General features: G+C 42.7%; 3 protein-coding genes across 7 annotated transcripts in view; 1 reads left to right on the forward strand and 2 right to left on the reverse strand.

Annotated features, from left to right (window-relative positions):
* UEVLD (UEV and lactate/malate dehyrogenase domains) overlaps positions 1-4173 on the reverse strand; it is a 41635-nt gene extending 37462 nt beyond the window's left edge. For 3 of the 4 annotated variants that reach the window (XR_003517256.2, XR_003517257.1, XM_027577976.1), the window contains exon 1: positions 4050-4173. Coding sequence is in view for 1 of the 4 variants with exons in the window: in XM_027577976.1 (XP_027433777.1) it covers positions 4050-4097 (48 nt within the window). In the remaining 3 variants the exon portion in view is untranslated. The remainder of the gene's footprint in view (positions 1-4049) is intronic. The other variant, XM_027577977.1, reaches the window with a different exon arrangement.
* Positions 4174-4262: 89 nt separating this feature from the next.
* Positions 4263-18710, forward strand: SPTY2D1OS (SPTY2D1 opposite strand). 2 transcript variants are annotated; one of them, XR_003517258.1, is made up of 6 exons: positions 4263-4418; positions 13116-13331; positions 13752-13844; positions 15602-15639; positions 16111-16254; positions 18582-18710. XR_003517258.1 is itself a non-coding variant. In XM_027577979.1 (5 exons), the coding sequence occupies exons 2-3, from the start codon at positions 13263-13265 to the stop codon at positions 13842-13844; spliced, it is 162 nt and encodes a 53-aa protein (XP_027433780.1). In that variant the 5' UTR covers positions 4266-4418; positions 13116-13262; the 3' UTR covers positions 15602-15639; positions 16290-16401. The 2 variants fall into 2 exon arrangements, 1 of the variants encoding a protein (XP_027433780.1); XM_027577979.1 differs by lacking the exons at positions 16111-16254; positions 18582-18710 and adding an exon at positions 16290-16401 and having other exon boundaries at positions 4266-4418.
* LOC113913766 (glycine cleavage system H protein, mitochondrial-like) lies at positions 16554-19070 on the reverse strand. The gene has a single exon (XM_027577978.2). The coding sequence runs from the start codon at positions 19035-19037 to the stop codon at positions 18522-18524; it is 516 nt and encodes a 171-aa protein (XP_027433779.1). The 5' UTR covers positions 19038-19070; the 3' UTR covers positions 16554-18521.
* Positions 19071-19738: the final 668 nt, after the last annotated feature.

A 19738-nucleotide genomic window follows, 5' to 3' on the forward strand; every position in this document is an offset into this window, starting at 1 on the left:
CTTCAACAGGTATGTATGAGGACCTTATGATTAACACATATAAAAGTGAGATATTAAGCAAAAACATATACAATAGTAAGTACAGACAAGAAATGAAAAATCCACATAAAGCATATCCAAGTTAGAGAAAGGCCCCCAGGAACAGCTGTCTACAATCTACATTAGAGTCTAGAATGGTACAGAAAATTATAGAGGGAAGGGAGAAGATCATTTTAAGACGAGAAAGAATTTGGCAAAAGAAAACGCCTATGATTATTAACAACTTGAAGGCAGGAATCACCTCTTATTCATCTCTGTATCTCTGTATCTCCCCACAGGGTATGCCTCTGATAAATGTAGGCTGACTGGATGGGAATTAGCAAAGAGGCAGACTTAAATGAGTAGAGTAGAAACAGAAAGAAATTATGATCCATAGGTCTCGGCATTGAAACTAAGAATTAATCAGTATTAACTACAGCAGGGTGAAATGAGGCCCAGATTCAGGGTCCCTGACTCAGTGTAAACAAAAGTGAATGAAATCATCCCACAAATGTACAAAAGGCTACACTGTTGTCACCTGGAATATTTATTATGAATGAAAACAACTTTTGTTTTCTACTTAAAATTATAAGCTGTTTTTTTCTAACTTTAATGTCCTGTGAGAATGTGATTAATGGCTACATAGGGATATACACCAGAATTGATTTAATTGCAAAACTGCTATAAAAGTTTGTCAAAACAGGGCAAAAGCTCTCTTGCTTGGGGCTTGAATACCCAAATATCACTACTAGTCAAATACGTGATTTGCCTTTTTGACACCTAAAAGAAAAAAGACCTATTTTATCTTTCCTGAAAAAAATGTTCACATCATTTTCACTATATATGAAACAGAGTATCTTCTTAGTATAATATTAAGGCATATATTCCCTTACTGTTCTAATACCACCTAAGAGAAGTCTACATAACATTCTCTAAGGAAATGTGCCTCAGACTATGCCATGTACTTAAAGGGAGCAGGGCTAGTCACTAAAGAGGAAAAGTGGCCTGGGAGATTCTAAAACTAAAGCAATTATACTGTCACAAAAGTTAGTAACACTGCGGTGCCTGGGTCACTCAGTCGGTGAAGCCCCGGACTCTTGATCTCAGCACAGGTCTTGATCTCTCAGGGTTGTGAATTCAAGCCCCACATTGGGCTCCATGCAGGGCATGGAGCCTACTTAAAAAAAAAAAAAAAAAAAAAAAAAAGTCAATAACACTGAAAAATTGAGAAGTTACTAAAATTTTAACTTTATTTGCTAGATTATGTTTATTTAGTAGACTTATATTTAGGAAGAGTGTGTAAGAGTACTCTTATATGATATATGCTGGATGTAAGACACACTGAGGAATACTTTGTGATATCATTTCATTAAAAAACTTAACTGGAACATATCTTACAGATCAAGTCCAATCTTATTCTGTGAGTGAGCAAATCTAGGTTAAGCTACCCGTCCAAGATAATTCAACTAGTGATGTGGGAACCACGTACTTCTGAAATAGGAATGAGGGAACCAAATAATTTTTCTAAACTTAATATTTATATTTTTAAAATATTTATTTATTAGAGAGAGAGAGAGCGCACATGTGTACGTGCAAGCGGGGGCAGGCGGCGCAGGTAGGGGCAGGGGGAGAGGGAGAGAGAATCCCAAGCAGATGTCCCCATTGAGCATGAAGGCTGAGTGTGAAGCCTGATACGGGTCTCAATCCCACAACCCTGAGATCATGACCTGGGCTGAAATCAAGCGTCAGATGCTTAACTGAGCCACCCAGGCACCCCTAAACTTAATATTTAATACAAACTGAATATATACATATGTGTATACACACACACAGACACAAACATATACACTAATTCTGAAGAATAAACACCCATGCACCAACCTGCTCACATATGATCCAGAATAGTAATGTCCAACAAAACTTTCTGCCATGATGGAAAAGATCTGTATGTGAGGGATCTAATATAGTAGTCACAAGCCACATGTGCCTACTGACAATTAAAATGTGGCTAGTAGTTAAGCGTCTGCCTTCGGGTGGCTCAGTAGTTAAGCGTCTGCCTTCGGCTCAGGTCATGATCCCAGGGTCCTGGGATTGAGTCCCGCATCGGGGTCCCTGCTCGGCGGGAAGCCTGCTTCTCCCTCTCCCACACCCCCTGCTTGTGTTCCCTCTCTCGCTGTGTCTCTCTCTGTCAAATAAATAAATAAAATCTTTAAAAAAAAATGTGGCTGGTGTGACTGAGAAACTCAATTTTTAATTTTATCTAATTCTGACAAACAGTCACTTGTGGCTACTGGATACTGTATTAGACAGCACAGACCCCTCCAATACCAATTACATCCGTCTGAGTGCCCCTCTCACCCATTCAACTGCCTCCCTTTAACATGTATTTACATTCCTCTGCTTTCATCTGGTTTTATCACACATGCGTGTGTATCCCTAAACAACACACTATTGCTTGTTTAGTTTTTGTTTAATTTTAATTTTGTTGGCTTTATCAAATTATAATTTTGCATTTAACTTCCAATTCTTTTCACTCAATATGTTTCTAAGATTCATTTGTATTGTTGCATGTTGCAGCTCATTTTCACTGCCACACAGTAATGTTTCCCATTGTGTGAATATACAACAAATTATCCTTCTTTCTGTTAATGCACATTTGGGTTGTTTCTAATTTTTAGTTATAGATAATTCTGCAAATGTCTGTTGCTTGAATTCTCTATGGTATCTACTAGATGTAGAAGGGATATAAATCACACATAATCAAATTAACAAGGATAACTTGTTCTCCAAAATGGTTAAATAACCATTTAACCACCAGCAGTGTTTAAAAGTCCCATTCATCCACATCCTCCACATCATTTCAAATTATCTTAATTCATGCTAATCTAATGAGGGAAAAATTATAAAGTTCTTTTTCTACTCTCAACATTTCTTCCCACCGAACAATAGGTCATGCTCCCCTCATTAAAAAACTTGATAGAGAGGTTCTGTGAAGAGGAGACACAAAGGCTGTAGTCCTAAGCATACTTCTCTTCCTACAAAATTTATACCTGTCCCAGTAGATAAAATCATTCAGATCAATTAAATAAACACTTTCAGTCATGAGGCTTCATCACCTCGCACAGATGTGCAAATTGCCCCAACTAAGACAAATCCAAAAAAAATGGCATGCATGTATGGTTTTTGCATGGAGAAGTCTTAAGGAAGCATTAAGAATCACTTAACTAGAAAGCTAGCGAAAGGGGGGTTGCCTCAGAATGTACACTGGTGGGAAATCAAAGAGCCTGGACCAAGAGCCCGGACTAACCTGGAAACTGGTGCTAGACATGCCCCAGAAATGTAGGTTAGACTTCTGGGTCAGGCCTTAAAAACCTTTCAAACGTTAAGAGGATCTCTTCTGGGCCTGCAAGCCCCGTTTTTCATTCCTATATCTACTCAAGTTTTTCATTCACAGCACAGTTATTTAGCACCTCCGCTGTGGTCAGGCACAGTGCTAGGGAAGGGAACACAACAGCACCGTCTCTGCGGTGAGTACACCGCATGAGTAAATAAATCATTGTAAATAAAATAATTACTCCACAACGTGATAATCCAGACTTCTGAAAGCAAGCTGAGCGAAGGGCGTGATTCCATCCTGCAGGGAGTGACATCTGAGCTGAGTCTCAGAAAGAAGAGATTGCAGGTCAAGAAAAAGGGGGCAGGCCGTAGCAGCAGAGAGAAAGGCGTGGTTAAAGGCACAGGCGAGGGCTGGGAGCTGTTTTGAGAACCAGAGACGCTGGTGGCATGAGAAAGTCTCCCTCCGGGTGGAGGCCGCGGGCCTCGGACTCGTGGGCGGAGCCACAGGCCCCGCCGCGGGACTGAGGACTCGGGAGGGAGAGACCCGCAGCCTCCCGGGGGCCACTCCCCGCAACCGGCTTCAGGCCAGCCCGCCTCCGCTCCAAACCCCGGGACGAACCGGGGAAACGCCTTGACGAGGCAGCCCGGCCCCGACACCCCGGCGCCCCTGACCCGGCCCGGTGGGCTGCCCGCACCTTGCCCAGTAGCCGTCTGAGACCCTCGCAATCGAACTCCATCTCCATCCACGTCCCGGAGCCAGGTTCTGAGACTCCAGCCCGTGGACCTCCTTCCGTGCCCACCTCTGGACGGAGGCCGCCGAGGTCCAACGCCTCCCGAGCGGTCCAAGGCCACGCCCCTTCCCCGGCTCGAAAGTCCGCCCGCGTCCAACGCCCAGGATCAGCGGCAGCTCCGCCGGGGATTCGGACAAGCGCCCCAGAGTGGACCCTGAGCGCGGTCGGAAAGGCGTTAGCGCCCCGGGGCCACGACCCGGCTTGCTGGAAGGAAACTTGGGGACATCTGTAAGGAGAGGAATAGGAAGGACCCGAGGAGAAGCAGTAAAGGAGGTAGAAGCAACTCGCGCTGTTTTGGAAGAGAGTTTCTAGAAGGGTGTGTGAAATTCAGCAGAGTATCGAGAAAGATCAAGACCAAAAATTATAGTTAGATTTAGGAAGGAAGAGGTAACGGGACTTCAAAAGCAAATTTTCAGGAAGCTAGAAAGGGAAAATGGAGTCAGAAGGAGCTTTGTCGAAAAACTGTGAGATTGTGAGGGTTGGTGCAGCATGCGGGGAGGAGTTGCCTTTTTTTTTTTTTTCAAAGGAGGGGCGCCATAACTGTTGGTGGCACAGAGGGAAAAGCTAGATCAGAAAAAGAGTTTGAGAACAAGAGAAGAGGTAGATCGGTGGATAAGATCGTCCACATAGAGAAGACGAAGAGATGCAGTTTGCTGGCTTTGTTTGGTCTCCTTGACTTGTGATTTACTTACTTGCTTTATCCCTGATTTGAGCCACTGGGCTTAAAAAGTCGCAGAAGATGGATATTCTGTCAGGAGGATGGGTAAGCAAGACGGTGATTGTATTTACAGGGAAAGCCAGAGGCAGGAATGCTGTGACTCAATTAGGAGAAGAGAATAACGGCTGTAAAGGGTATTTATTCATTCGACACACTTTTGTTGAGCATTGACTATTTGCTAGATCTTTTTCTAGGTTTGAGGATACAGCAGCGAACAAAATAGGCAAAAATATCGGTTGTCCTAAGGCTGTCATTCTTTTATTAGGAGGAGAGCAAAACAATACATAAATAAATAAATTAGATCATATGCTGGAAGGTAATTAAGTGTTGTGGGGAATATATTTTTAAAAGGCAGGGTAAGGAGATCAGGGTAGGTCTCCTTGAGAGGTGAGAGATTAAGTGTTCTATATTAGAGGGCATTCAAAGCAAAGTCGTAAGACAGGTGTGAGCTCAAAACAGCCAACTGTGGCTGGAGTAGAATGAAGTAAGAGGTGAGGAAACAGAAGTAGGCTAAGTCAGAGAAATAAGGGGGAAGCCACAGATGGGTTAGGGCTGTGATTCTTCCAGTGTGGCCCCCAGACTCACAGCCTCAGCATCACCTGGAACTTGGGAAAAGTACAGATTCTAAGACCCCATCCCCAGACTTACAGAGTCAGAAACTCTGGGGGAGGGGAGGTCCAAGTGATCATTTTTGACAAACCTGGTGATTCTAATGCATGGTGAAGTCTGAGAATCACTGTGGGGCCTTTGTAGACATTTGGGACTCTGGCTTGTCAGTGCCGTCCAGCCAGAAGAGCATCAGGAGCACACCCGCCCTTAAACAAGTTGGGTTGACTACTCTTTGCAGTGAGGGAGCAGATGCTGTGGAGAACCACTGGGACTGCTCAGGCCAGGAGCATGAGAAAGGCCTGTTACAGGACTGGGGCTTTGGGTGACATGGGGGAGGGTGTAATGAAGTGAACCTTCACTTTGGATTGGGTGCTGTCAGAAAGCAGAGCCAGTTCTGTGATTGGATAGCTCAATAAATAAATATACATTGGGCAAACTGGAGCAAGGATAAAGCAGTAATTGGTAAAGAAGAAGCAGTCACTCATATTAGCAGAGAGAAGAGGATGTTTGGTATTTCATGGACTGCACAGGGACCTTTGGTTTGTCTCTGCGTAGACGAAATTATGAAGTGGCCTTATTTGGTCTCATTTTATCGTGGTCTGAGTGACCCTGTCTGGTGTTTGTGTTCTGTGAGATTGTTTCATCCAGCAGGAGAATAACATAGCCTAGCCGTGAGTGCCGGGTCAACTTCTAACAACACGGAGACCTTCCTGGCTGGGTCAGACCAGTTCCCAGATTTTGGGGGCTGCTTTTTTCTTTCTTAGGCTTTTACTCTGAGAGAAAGAGGAAGCCACTGGAAGGTTTTGAACGGAGAAGTAATGTGACTGAGTCTTAAAAGAATAGGTCTGACTGCTGCCTTGTAAAGAGACTGGATGTGGGGCGAGAGAGGGAGCCAGGAGAGAAGGTAGGAGGGGAGAAGATTGAAAGATAAGAGGCCTCTGAGAGCACCTCAGGCAGATAAACAAACCTAGGAAAGGATGGGACTTCCAGGGCCTCTAAGACCTAACATACCCTGTCAGAAATCCAGTAATCAACGAAAAGACACCACATTAGAAGTGAGGCCTTAACAAGGTTCTTCAGTCTTTGATGGAAGAATCGTTTATGGAAGATGCCTTCCATTCAAACAGCTCATTCTCTTCTGGTTTAGTCACTACGAATGACTTATAGGCCCTGTGAACACTTTATGCCTCTCTCTCTCTCTCTCTCTCTCTCTCTCTCTCTCTGTGTGTGTGTGTGTGTGTGTGTGTGTGTGTGTGTGTGTGTGTGTGTGTGTGTAGCCATCATTTCCTGTGTGGAAGGTACATTGCTAAGAGTTTTATGTGGTTTATCACAGTTAATCTTCTCAGAACACTATGACCCCTGATGAGGAAACTGAGGTTTGGGGTTGTATTACCTATTTCCTTGTTTCTGAGATCCTGTTGAGTAAGAGATATATTACTGACAAAGTTTTGGGAGAGAAAAGATTACAGAATTAAATACAAATACCAGTTTTAATACTTACACCTATTTGAAAAGAGCTAAAATGTGAAAAAGTATGCACCTTAAAATAGAGGGTATATGGTATAATTGGCTCCATTTTACAGATAGGGAAACCAAGACTCAGGTTAAATTGTTGCATAAGGTGGTGTCAGAGACCATTGTTCCTTCTCTGTGCATTTTGCTCCTTCCCTGTGTGTGAAATTAGCAACCACATCCAGAATTTGGCATTACATCCTGTAACCTAACCAGGCTGAAATATTCACTTTTCCTCAAGTATGTTATGTTTTCTGTGCTTCATGCTTTAATGCCCTGCCTGGGATATTTTATTGTACCGGACTACTTCCATCTCTTCCCCTCTTTCTGTCCCCAAAGACTGTAAGGTCCTGACAGATGGCTGTCAAATCTCATTTATAAATATCTGTATTCCCAGTGCCTAGCATGCTTGAATTTATGCATGTCTTCATTCTTCTGATATTTGGTAAGTTTGCTGAATGAATGGTGTTAAGGTGCCCAAAGCCATAGGGAGAAGATGGTATAGTGTACTAGTTCTCAGCCTTATTAGAGTTTCAGACTTTAAAAAAAAAAGTCTGTTGGAAGATACAGACCTGCTCCAGAAAAATGTACATGCCAACATATGCAGTCCATTTTGTGTCCAATTTCAGCAGTGTTCAGGGATCCACTGAAGCCCATCCTCACACCCTGGTTTAAGAAACTCAAATGTAGTTAGTGGGAGCATAATTTCCTACAACCTTTGGGCAAAGTAATCTGACACACCTTTGACTCTAAAGCCCTACTTTTGGAAATTTGTCTTACCGAAATAAAAGTACCCAAGACACAGGTACAAAGATGTTAATTAAATTAAAAGGAAAAAAGATCCCCAAACTAAGAAATGGGAAAAGTGTATATTCTGCATCTTTGTTTGCAGCTTGAGAAAAGTCACAACAATGGCTTGTTTTTAAAATAAGAATTTTTTTTCTTGGGGCTCTGCTTCTGACTCTGTTTACACTCTTTGCTTTCATAGTTATTGGTCCTATCAGACATATTGTTCAGGGAGGAAATCCTGGTGTTCCAAATATCAGACAGATGCATCCTTATCATTTACTTCTCTTTTCCCCCATTTCTTTTATTGTGGCAAAACACACGTAATGTACAATTTACCATCGTAACCATTTTTGAGTATACAGTTCACTAGCATTAAATACATTCATAATGTTGCACCACCATCTCTGCCACCCATCTCCATAATGCTTTTCATCTTCTAAAACTAAAACTCTGTATCTATTAAACAATATCTTCCTACTCTTTTCCTCTTCCCAGCCTCTGGCAACTCTATTTTCTGTCTCTATGATTTTGACATCTCTAAGTACCTCACCAATGGAATAAAATAGATATTCCAGAAATAAATCCTTGCATTCATGGTCATATGACTTTTGACAAGAGTGCCAAGACCATTCAATGGGGGAAGGGCCAGTCTTTTCAACAGATGGTGCTGGGAAAACTGGATATCCATATGCAAGAATGAATTGGACTCTTACCTAACACCATATACAAAAATTAACCCAAAATGGATCATAGACCTCAATGTGAGACCTAAAACAATGCAACTTTTAGAAGGAAACATAGGAAAAAACTTCATGACATTGGACTTGGCAGTGATTTCTTGGATATGACGCCAAGGCATAGGCAACAAAAGAAAAAAAAATAAGTAAATTAGTCCTCATGAAAATTTAAAAAATATGTGCATCAAAAACCAGTATCCTTTACTTAGATGTATGGAGCTTATGTTGTTCATTGACTGACAGCGTATGCTGCATCTCAGGCGATCCTGCCACAGACATCCTTTATCTTTTGAAAGACATCCTTTGTCCTTATGAAATGAAATTATAAGCTTTCTTTTCTTATACTAGTTCTGTTTTTGGAAGGATTTGTTATAGCCTCTCCATTTTCATGCTCTATCTGAACTGGCATACTCTTTTTGTCATCTTGCGGCTTTCCCGGTTAACAAGTAAAAACCCGGCAATCCTCAAAAGAAATTTTCTAGGAAATTTTGTTTAACAATCACAGCATTGTTTATTGAGATAAAAAATGGGAGAAAACCTAAATGCACATTGTGCCGTTTATGAACTCATTGTCCTTCAGCTCTGAATCCACCATTCACTGCTTGCTCTGCTGTAACGGACCTGGACCTTGTAAACCTTTTTTCCTTGCTAGTGGGCATGATGTTAGGTTTTATCAATAGAGGGCCTTGGGGAGCTACTGTAGGAGGAAGAAACTTCTCTTCCTGGTTCCAGTGTGCCTTTGTTTCTCCTTGTTCTGCTGTGCAGCTGCCAGTGGCACGTGGGGGCTATCCAGTGGTGCTCACCCCTGTTGACTTTCAGTGGCCTCTCTATGGACTGTTTTCCATTGAGTTTCAATGGCGTCCCTGCCACTGAACAGTTTGCCTTGAGTTCTACCACCAGCACCTCACGGAGTAGCTTCCTGGTGTACTCTGCTGGCAGATTCTCAGCAGTGATCAGTGAGCCTCCCAGAAGCCCCTCTGGAGACTTCCTGGCAAATTTCACCAGCATCTAGTGATTCTCTAATTGTCCGGTCTGGCCTGCAGCTGATTGGATTTCTCTACCATCCAGTGGGTGATGGCCACCACTTCTTCAACAAGTTTTGGATCTCAGCTCCGGAGGGGAGGGACTCTTACAAGTTTGTTTCTCCCTTGGGTGCTTTGCCTCAGCCTTAGAGTTGGTAACTGCTCCCTATGTGTGCTGTTTCTGTATAAGTAGAGCTTTCTGCCTTTTCCTTAGTTAATTTCTTGTTCCTAGTTAATAATTCTCTTTATTAAACTTTCGCTATTGAAATTACTGTGTGGTTTCCATCTCTTGACTGATATATTCATCGTTAGGAGAAAGAGGAAATAAATGTGGACTGTTAGGCAGAAATTAAAAAAGGATAAGTTGGATTCCTTTGCATTCTGCCTAGGAAGGATCAACTGCTACAGGAGTCGCCTTCTCTCCATAAACAAGTAGAAAACTGCGCAAAATATATGAAATGATTGTTTTCAGATCTTGCACAAGCAGCAGCACCGGCCTATGAACTTTGAGAGACAGGAAATAAAGGAGATGAACCTTACAATTGCCCCAGCCTACTGTCCGGAAGCGGTTTTCAGACTGCAGCACAATGGGGCTACCCAAACCAAGATTAGTCTTGCTGAGTTGTAAAGAAAGATAGCAGAATACAAAGGAGGCCAGAGTACCAGGAATTTGCAGGATGGGGTCCCGGAGAAAAAGGGATTCCACAGAGAGAGAACTCTGGAGATCTCCATAGGGGTCCTTGTAAGTCTTTGGCTGAGTTTGTCTGTGCATACGAAAACTCCATGAGGCCAGGACAGGAACCACCCAGAAACAGCAGGCCAAACACTTCTTGGAGCTCTCAAAAGGGCTAGAAGTTGTGGAAAATTCCAGATTTGAAAGACTGAACACAATAGGCATCAGAGAGAGTGCCCAGTGGGCATCCGAATGGTCATAGCTCAGTGATGGGGATAATTATCCTCAGAGTAAAAGCTGCTCTTTGCCTACCGTTACAAATCTTAAAACAAGCCTCTGAAGGATCAAACTGATAACCAAACATCCTGGAAAAAACCCCACACTACTGAAAGGAATAGAGCCAAGTCCAGCAGACAGCCTTGTAAAATTCACCATGTTGAACATCCAACCAAAAGTTACCAGGCATTCAAAGAAGTAGGAAAATATCACCCATGACGAAAAGAAAAATCACCCATCAAAACAACTCCAGAAATGATAGAGATGGTAGATTTGCAGATGAAGTCCTTAAAATGTTTATTATCAATCTTATAAAAATGCTCAAAGATGCAAAGGGCATGAACATGATGTGGAAAAAAAATGAAAGAATTTTTTAAAAGACAAATTGAACTTGAAGAGATGAAAAAATACAATGTCAAATGAAAAATTCACTGTATGGGATTCACAGAAGATTAGGCACTATAGCGGAAAGATGAGTGAACTTGAAAAAGAAAGCAATGGAAACTATCCAAAATGAAACACAAAGAGAGACAAAGACTCAAAAATGAACAAGGCCACGTTCACACGGGTTACCGGACTCGCATGTAATGGAGGTCATAGGGACAGGGAGGCAGAAAAAAATATTTGAAGAAGTATTAGCCGGATATTTTCCCAATTTGATGAAAAACCATAAACCCACAGTTCCAAGAAGCTCATCGAACCCCAAATAGAAGAAACATGCAGAAAATTACATAGTCACAGCAAAGTAAAATTGCTGAGAATTAGTGATAAAGGTTTTTTTTAACAGGCACATGATTCAAATACCCCTGCTGGGATTTACCCTAGAGAAACTAAAACTTCGGTTCACACAAAAAACTGTACCCAAAGATTTATAATAATCCAAACTCATAATACCCAAACTGGAAACAACCCAAATGTTGTTTGACAGCTAAATTGATAAACTGCAATGTCCATGCAGTGGGCCATATGTTCATTCAGTAGAACAGGACAAACTGGGGCACCTGGGTGGCTCAGTCGTTAAGCGTCTGCCTTCGGCTCAGGTCATGATCCCAGGGTCCCAGGATCGAGCCCCGCATTGGGCTCCCCGCTCCGCGGGAAGCCTGCTTCTCCCTCTCCCACTCCCACTGCTTGTGTTGCCTTTCTCGCTATGTCTCTCTGTGTCAAATAAATAAAATCTTTAAAAAAAAAAACAGGACAAACTACTGTACAACATGGATGGATCTTAAAAGCATTATGTTAAGTGAATGAGCCTATAACTCTCTTTATATGAAGTTCTGGAAAATGCAGAAGCAGATAAATGGTTTCCAGGGGGGGCGGGGAGTTCAAGGGAGGAGACCTATCGCAAAGGGGCACAGGGAACTTTTCGAGATGATCGAAATTTTTTTCTCTCTTGATTGTGGTGGTAGTTAGAGATTGACCCATCTTTCAAAACTCATCAGCTGCACACGAAAAAGTAGTGAGCTTTATCATATGTGATTTATACCTCAATAAAGCTTATTATTAAAAAAAAAAGGAATGTGTTTAGATTTTTTTATCCTTTGACCCAGGAGGATGTCCATGATGTATTGTTGTTAATAGGAGAAAAGCAAGGTGCATAGAGAATAGGTACTATGATCACCGTTAATAAAGCAACACTGAAAAGAAACCCTCTGTATCCCTCTCTATGCGTACTGATGTTTGCAAGCTCGTGGAGGATTCTTTGGCAGAAGGGTACACACCAGGCTTGGGTATCATGTGGGGATGGGAATTGGGAGAAAAAAGAGGGGAGATTGTTAAATTTTTCTTATATGTATGCAGGTGGTTTCATGTTTTACCACGAGCACCTATTATTCTCATCATTAAAAAAAAGTAATAAAAATAAAAGGGATATCAAAATAACACATAGGGACATGTGTCTATAGAAAGAATTCTGGCGGAGAGAAGGGTCCATTGTGACAGTACAGGGAGGTCAAAGGGGTGAGGATTTTTGTCATTAGACTTGACAAAAAGGAGATCTTTGGTAACGTCTGAGAGCATCTAAGTAGTGGCGTGGGGGCCAGAAGTCAGAATGCGATATATGGAAGAAAGGTAGAGATTGGGAAGAAAGGCTTTAAGTGTGGACCACTTGTTTAAGAAGTTCAGTCATAAAAGGAAAGGAAAGGACTACTTGTGGCTTCTTGAAGGCCAAGAGAGGAGACCCAGCAGAGAGTTACTGACCAAAGGTATTGAAGAATGGTATAAAATGGTGGTGACAGAGCTCTTGAGATGATGAGGGAGTTGGAGGGACAGAAATAAGAGATGTCTCATTTCCTTAGAATTCAGTTTATTCCATTCACACCCTTCCCAATCCCTGTCGGTAGTCTAAGGAGCCCAGCTTCCTAACGGGTAGCTGGGCCCTGAGTCCTGGCCCTGATCTGGAGCATCAGCCTTGTGACCTAGTGTAAGTCACTTAGGCTCTCTACACTTCAGTCTTCTCCTTAGTAAATGGGTTTGATAATAGTACCTCCTTCGTATTGTTGCTATGAGAGAATGCATACAAAAAGCTTAGTTTGCTGCTCAGCTACTGGTCTGGGGGCAGTCTCTCTGACATGTGAGTCTGGGCCATGTGACCAATGATGTCACAATGCCCTACTAGACTCTCAACTTCTCCACTAGGGCGTTGTGGATCCTTTGGAGCCAAGGACTGGAACTGACATGCAAGACCTCTACCAACTGAGGGTTTCATGAGCACACCCCTTTGCCAAGATCTCCGTGAATAGTCCTTCACTGTGCAGTTGTGTCTTAGACATTGTTTTACTTGTCATGATCGTGCTTGGCTGGATGCTCTTTGTTGGACTTGCATGTTACATGGGCGCATTTCCGGAGTTCACGGTAAGTAATGACCCTGCCTGTGAGTCCCTGGTAGTAGTCAGTCCTGGCTCTGGCTCCCCTTCCCAGCTGGGATTTCCAGCCAAAGGGGAAGGATAGTTGAGGTCTCACCACTAATTAGAGGTCATGATGCAATGGGAACAAAGTTAGTTTCCCAGGCTACTTCTCATCCCCTTGGGATAGCTTTAAAGTTCCACCTGTCCCTTGGCTACATAACAGCACTTATCTCAAAGCATTATGGAATTTATAAGGGGTCTGCTGGAGAGGGTGGGTTTCAGGCCAAGTAGATGAGTGGTCGCTGGTAGGAAAGGGAATGTGGTCATTGGTGGGACCTCCCAAGAGCCCTTGCAGCCATACAGAGGCCGTTACCTACTAGGCCAACAAAGAGAACCACTTCTGCCTTTAAATTTCTTTCTGACTCAGCCTCCAACTCTGAAGTGGAAAGAGAAGTGGCCTGTTCAGGAGAACAAAACACGACTGAGGAGCCGGACTTTGGATGAAGACGCACAGCTCTGAGTGAGTGGTCAGGTTTGCTGGACTCAACTCCTCCCTTTCCAGAGAACATGGCGACACCCTGAAATCTCAGTGGAGAGTTTATTTCCGCCCGGGAAACAATCAGCTGTCAAAGGGGAAGTGGTTGGAGGTATGTGGTGGGGGAAGAAGACGGCGAGCCCTGCTTTGGGCAGCAGGCCAAGGTTCCAAGATTGGTTAAGCACATCTCCTAGGTATTCTTTTCATTCCCGTCTATTAACTTCTTTTCTCACAAACTGTAAGAAGTTGGATGAGTGTTTTCAGCATCCCTTTTGGCAGATCCCAAGACTGGAGGTACCGTGAATGAGTTCAAGCCCTCACTTTGCTCCTCACTGTGTGACCTTGGGAAGGTTGAATCTCTCTAAACTTCACTTTCTTCATCTGCCCAATGGAGACAGCTCGGTATCTTACTATTCTTGGGAGGATTGCATTTGGGAATTCATGTCAAGCATTTGATGCAAAGCATTTACTAAACGCTAATTTAACAACTAAGCAAAATAATGAACTGGATAACAAAGATTTACTGTTGACAATAACCTCAACTATTTACCCAAGGCCATACAGACCAACTCGTTTGTGAAGCTGGGATGCAAGCCTAGGTCTCTGGACCTAATAGCCTCTTGCACTCATTCCACTGGACCAGCCTGCCTCTAGGAAACATGAATACAGTCTCCTTTTAGCAAACATCTCCTGGGGTGCTCACATCCCACTCCCTTTCATTCAGACCTGTTTTTTCAAAGATGTTCCCACTGTTAAAGAAACAAAGTCTTAGTAATAAGCCGGTTACAGGACCAGATGTTCTGGGAAGCTACTCTGGACGGCAGGGGCATCAAGTCCCAACCCCAGCGATACTAAGAACAGGGCATGAGGGTTCTTTTTTTTCTCTCCTCCTGCCTCAGAATGTCTATATGAGTATCGACCCAACTCAGACCTCTGTGGGGGTGCGGTTGTGGATGGAGGCACTGGGCACTTGCTTAGCTGAGCCACCTGATCCTGACCAAACCACTGAAACTGTTTTGTGCCTCAGGTTCTCCAACTGTGAAATGAGCATAACAGCCCATCTTCCTTCTCTTCCCTTTCCAGGGAGGTTGTAAGGAAGCATACCCTGCATAATGAGGGTTTAACTGTGGTGTTTCAAAAAATGCAAGATTTTTCTTTTTTAAATAGCCTAGCAATAGTATATAAAGTAATTGCTCACAGCATGCCTAGCCAATCCTCCCAATTAATCCAGGATATTTTTTGTTTTGTTTTGTTTTTTGCATAGCAATGCTTTTTGCATCTGATTGCATAAAACCAATAGTTAATATTTTGGTAGGTGATAAGTTAATAAAGATGTGATGCTGGTAGATCCTAACCACGTAGCGTCACCAGTGAACAGGGCCCTTCTGTTAGGGTTCTTTGGCCCCAACACGCCAGGCATCCTGGCCAACTCCCATAGCTACTCACTCTGACTGGTGCCCCCAAGGTCACAAGAGCTGATGTCACAATTGGTGTCTGAGCTCTGCCCCCCAAAGTGGCCATGGCGAGCCATTGCAGTTCAGACTGGACCACAAAGCTCTCCAGCCAGGAGCTGACATGCTGGGCGATCCACCCTCTGGTCTTGAATGAAGACAGCCCAATTCCCAGGACTCAGGAAATAGAACACCACACCTTTCAGAACCACCCATTTTCCCCAGCACACACCACCAGCTGAGCAAGAAGCCCCACAATGATTGTTATCTTATGGTTGCTTCTCATTGCAGGAACCATGTGGAAGGGATATAAGTATCCCCCAGGAGGGGTAAGTATGCTTTCAACTTTGTTCTCTGTTCCTACTTTGGAATGTATTCCCCCAGATCAATGAGCTAAGCATCAAAATCCAACTCCAGTAACTTTAGAAACAAATAGTCTTTTCTTTATTAAGAAAGTGGTTGTAGCTTACATACCTCTATTATCATTCACTATCTGAGAGTTCCTTCTGTCTTTCTTGTCTTTCTTTGATACATATTTTCCTAAGAGTCTTTAGTCTTACATTCTTCAGTTTCAAAGAACCTAGAAGTGTAGAGGTAGAGATATCTCAGGCCCAGAGTCAAAGCTGTCTGACATGGGTGACCTTGTCTGGTGCTCAGGGGGCCATTTTGTGGGCTCAGGCTTCAGTACCATTTCTTAAATCAGCTCACGCCAGCAACCCAGAACTAACTCTCTCCCTTCTTGAGTAAACGGTGGTCGATAAAATGGTTCTGGTGCTAGAGATCTTCTCTCTTCTTGTTAGGCCTTGGATATTTGTTCTTTTTTGGCCTCTTGTCACCTCCCCCACGGCTACACTCCTCTGGCAACTGGGATCAGAGGCATTAAGAGGCAGAATTGGACAGCAAGGAGGGCAATTGCCTCATCCCCACACCCCAGCAAACATTAGGTAAGGCCCACCTGACATACTTTTCTCCCCCCTAGACCCCGGTGGAAATAAGCAAAGATGATCCTGGTGAAGTAATGCAGCTCTGAAGCTCACCTGACCAGCTGTACAGTTTCTGTTGTTGGTTTCGCATAAAGTAATTGCACATTATTTTGTCACATTTTATGTAAAAGGTTACCATGCTTTTTAAGATGAAGACTTGGTATTCTGTTAGCTCGAAACAGGGAGATGGAGGGTGGGGAGGTAGTTGGGGTGGATGAATGTGATTGGGTCCCCTACGTTTCAGTCCCTAAGACTGGCATTAAGACTAAGATACCTCGTTCAATTTGCCCCCTATTTTGCATCCTTAAGGATAGAAATTTTCTAAAGTTCCTTAGACCTAGTTCCCAAGTATAGGCTTTCTCCTGCATCCAGCGTTGAAAAAACGTTACAGAAAAGGCTATTACAGCAACTTTAAGCCTATCCTTTGGGGATACTTCTCTGTGGCCTTTTCACAGCTGTTATCAAGAACCTAAGGCTTACACTGTGTGAGGAAAGGGCTGTATTTTAATATTGGGTGCTAAATTATACATTATTTTAATCCTTATAATAACCTTCTGGCTTGGCCACTGGCCTCATTTAACAAAATGGCAAAAAATGAAGTTGAGAGGTTCAGGAATCTGAAGCCCCACAGCTCTGGTTTGCAGAGTCAAGATTAAGATCCAGACCTTCTCCTTGGCATGTTTCTACGTGCCAAGGAAAAGAGCCAAACAAGAGCCTGGAATATCCAAGACCTTGGCTGTCTCTTGGCTCAAATGCCTCCCTCACCTGAATAGCCAAGAAGGTGACTGATGATTCTTTTAGCAGTGACTTCTGCTAATACAGGGCAGCACGCATAGAAACAAAAGCCAACTGCTCAGTCCTTAATATGATTCAGTTTGAGTTTGAGACCAAGGATGGAAACCTAAGTTTAAGACCCATGCAATTATTTTGAGTGTTTGAGCCGTAGGATATTCCTCATAAGCCCTCTAGAGGTGGTTTGGAATTTTCTGACCCTGAGAGGGGAGTGGGGGGGAGGGGGGCGAACCTAATAAGCAAGTACCTTTGAAACAAACTGTATGGAACTTTTCCCATTCTGTGGCTGCCTGGGACAACTGATAGTTCCATTGTTCAGAAGGGCATCCTTACCACCAAAGTAGATCTTTTGGTTATGCAGGTAACATTTTGTTGATGACTATTTGGTACATGTTTGCTAAACTATTTTTAAGTGGCCCTGTGCACTGAATGGATTGCCCTTTCTTATTTTTTATGGAAAGAAACGTGAATTCAAAATCCATGAGCAACACTATGTAATCCTGACTCTAGGATAGTAGCGTCTCTTATAATACTTCTTATGTGACGGCGACCCAACGTATCCCCTCAAGTGCCTACATTCTCTGGCTGCATGGCTGTGCCCACTTGCCTCATATATTCCAAAGGACTCATCTCAGTTAACTATTTCAGGCTCTTTTTTTTTTTTTTTCAGTGCTTTCTTTGTGATTATATTAAAGATGACCAAAAATGGTACTTAATGCTATCAGGCAATTAGGTCTTTACGAAAAACCAGATTTGTGACTAAAAGGAAACATTTTCTTGGAACCTTTCATTGCTATGGCTTAAATTTCCTTTTAAAAAAATAACTTTCCATAAGTTAAAATTAGCATTTTCACAAATACTAGCAGAGTCACTAAATGAAGTATTAAAACAAAAAACATGAATAACGAAGAAGTTGAATGTTTTATTATTAAACTATCTTCCTGCAAGGCTGTTGCTTCATTGTATAAAAATAGCACCAGCAAGTGCAGTATATTGCAAAATTAAGGTAGTATTGTTCTTTATCTGACACATACAACTAACAAACCTTTCTCTACTGCCAGTTATGTCCAATGGAAAGATTATTTAAGCATTTTGACCCCCATCCAGGGATAGATGTAAGCTTAAGGCTTAAGGCAACAATGTCATCCTTGAATTACATAATTTTTATAACTAGTTTTTAACCAAAGATAATTTCAGGATTCTGAATATTATAACTGGAGCATAAAAATCAGAGGGTGTTGCAAAACAGATGCATGTTGTGTTTTTCTGCAAACGTTATAAAGTTAAGGGGTATTTTCTTCCATTAGCATTGTTGCAAGTAGTTTCTCCACTGGTATTGCTAATAGTTGCTATTTTAAATCCTCTGTGTACCACTAATTTAAGACAACTATGCTAGATTAAGTTGTTTCATACTAGTTTATTTAGGGGTTCCATTTTCACTCCTCAATAGATTTTATGTATTTCTCATACGCTTCTTCACTCATTAATTCATCCAGTTCTGAAGGATCACTGAGTGCTATCTTGATCAGCCAACCATCTTCATAACAAGATTTGTTGACAAGTCCTGGATTTTCTGCAAGAGCTTCATTAATTTCAGTTACTTCTCCTGATAGAGAATAGAGTTCACTAGCAGCTTTCACACTTTCCAAAGCACCAAACTCATCTTGTTTGCTCAGTTTTGTCCCAACTTCAGGCAGACTACAGTAAACATCTCCCAGAGCTTCCTGTGCAAAATTGCTGATTCCCACTGTTCCAATACCATTTTCTGTTGTTATCCATTCATGTTTGTCTGTGAATTTACGCACGGAGAGCAGAGCGGAGCCCGTGCGCAGTGTCCGGACGGCGCCCGCCCTCAGCCCCCAGGGCCGCGTCAGGCACGGTGCGGCGGGCGCGGAGGCGACGCGCAGACTGCAGGCCGCAGCCCGCACGCTCCGCACCGCTCGCAGCGCCATGTTCACAGACGTGCGGGGGTCAGGCTCTTTTTATTACAGGGGACCTGCTCATTTTCTTGACAAGAACTATATACCCAGTTCTTCTTCCCTCCAGTTTCCTGAATATACCTCCAAACAATTCTCCTAACTTGGGTGTCTGGTAGCAGACCAGCTCTCTTAAGCTGGTGGGGGGCGGGGAGAGGTGTCAGTTGTGGGGACTGAGCAGACATGAATGTGTCAGGGAGAATGAACAGAGGTGTGTGTGTGTGTAAGGAGGCAAACCCCATCTCAAGTCTGATGAGTCTACCAGAGGTCCTAGCTGGGAAGATGTTCAGGGCGATGAAAGAAGGAATATCTGAGTTTTGGTAAATAAAGGCAAACCAGTGAAAATATCAATAAAATATTTTTAATGCCTACAATTTCTTTTATACATAAATTGCAAAACTTTCACCTGTATATGCAAAAGTAGATTCTCTTGCAGGTCAACAGCACCAGAAAACAAGCTAAGCTATGTAAATGTTTTCTTTTTTAAAACTTGATTTGTCCATTATGTAAAAGACATGATGGATTTAATAACTCCAAAGAAATCTATATATCACTCTTAATCATACACTAAACACCTGAATATTTTATCACATCCACTCACAAAATAAATAGTAGTCTAATATATTCAGCACATTGAAAATAAACCAACCAGTCTCTCTTCATATATTTATTCTCTT

This window comes from Zalophus californianus, chromosome 11, assembly GCF_009762305.2.
Source record: "Zalophus californianus isolate mZalCal1 chromosome 11, mZalCal1.pri.v2, whole genome shotgun sequence".
Classification (NCBI taxonomy): Eukaryota; Metazoa; Chordata; class Mammalia; order Carnivora; family Otariidae; genus Zalophus; species Zalophus californianus.

What these genes read in the sequence shown, in the direction of transcription:
- SPTY2D1OS (XM_027577979.1), top strand. Translation starts at nt 13,263, where the DNA reads ATGATCGTGCTTGGCTGGATGCTCTTTGTTGGACTTGCATGTTACATG. An exon ending in GCGCATTTCCGGAGTTCACG is followed by an intron (nt 13,332 to 13,751) that starts GTAAGTAATGAC and finishes TTTCTGACTCAG; the next exon opens with CCTCCAACTCTGAAGTGGAA.
- LOC113913766 (XM_027577978.2), bottom strand. Translation starts at nt 19,037, where the DNA reads ATGGCGCTGCGAGCGGTGCGGAGCGTGCGGGCTGCGGCCTGCAGTCTG.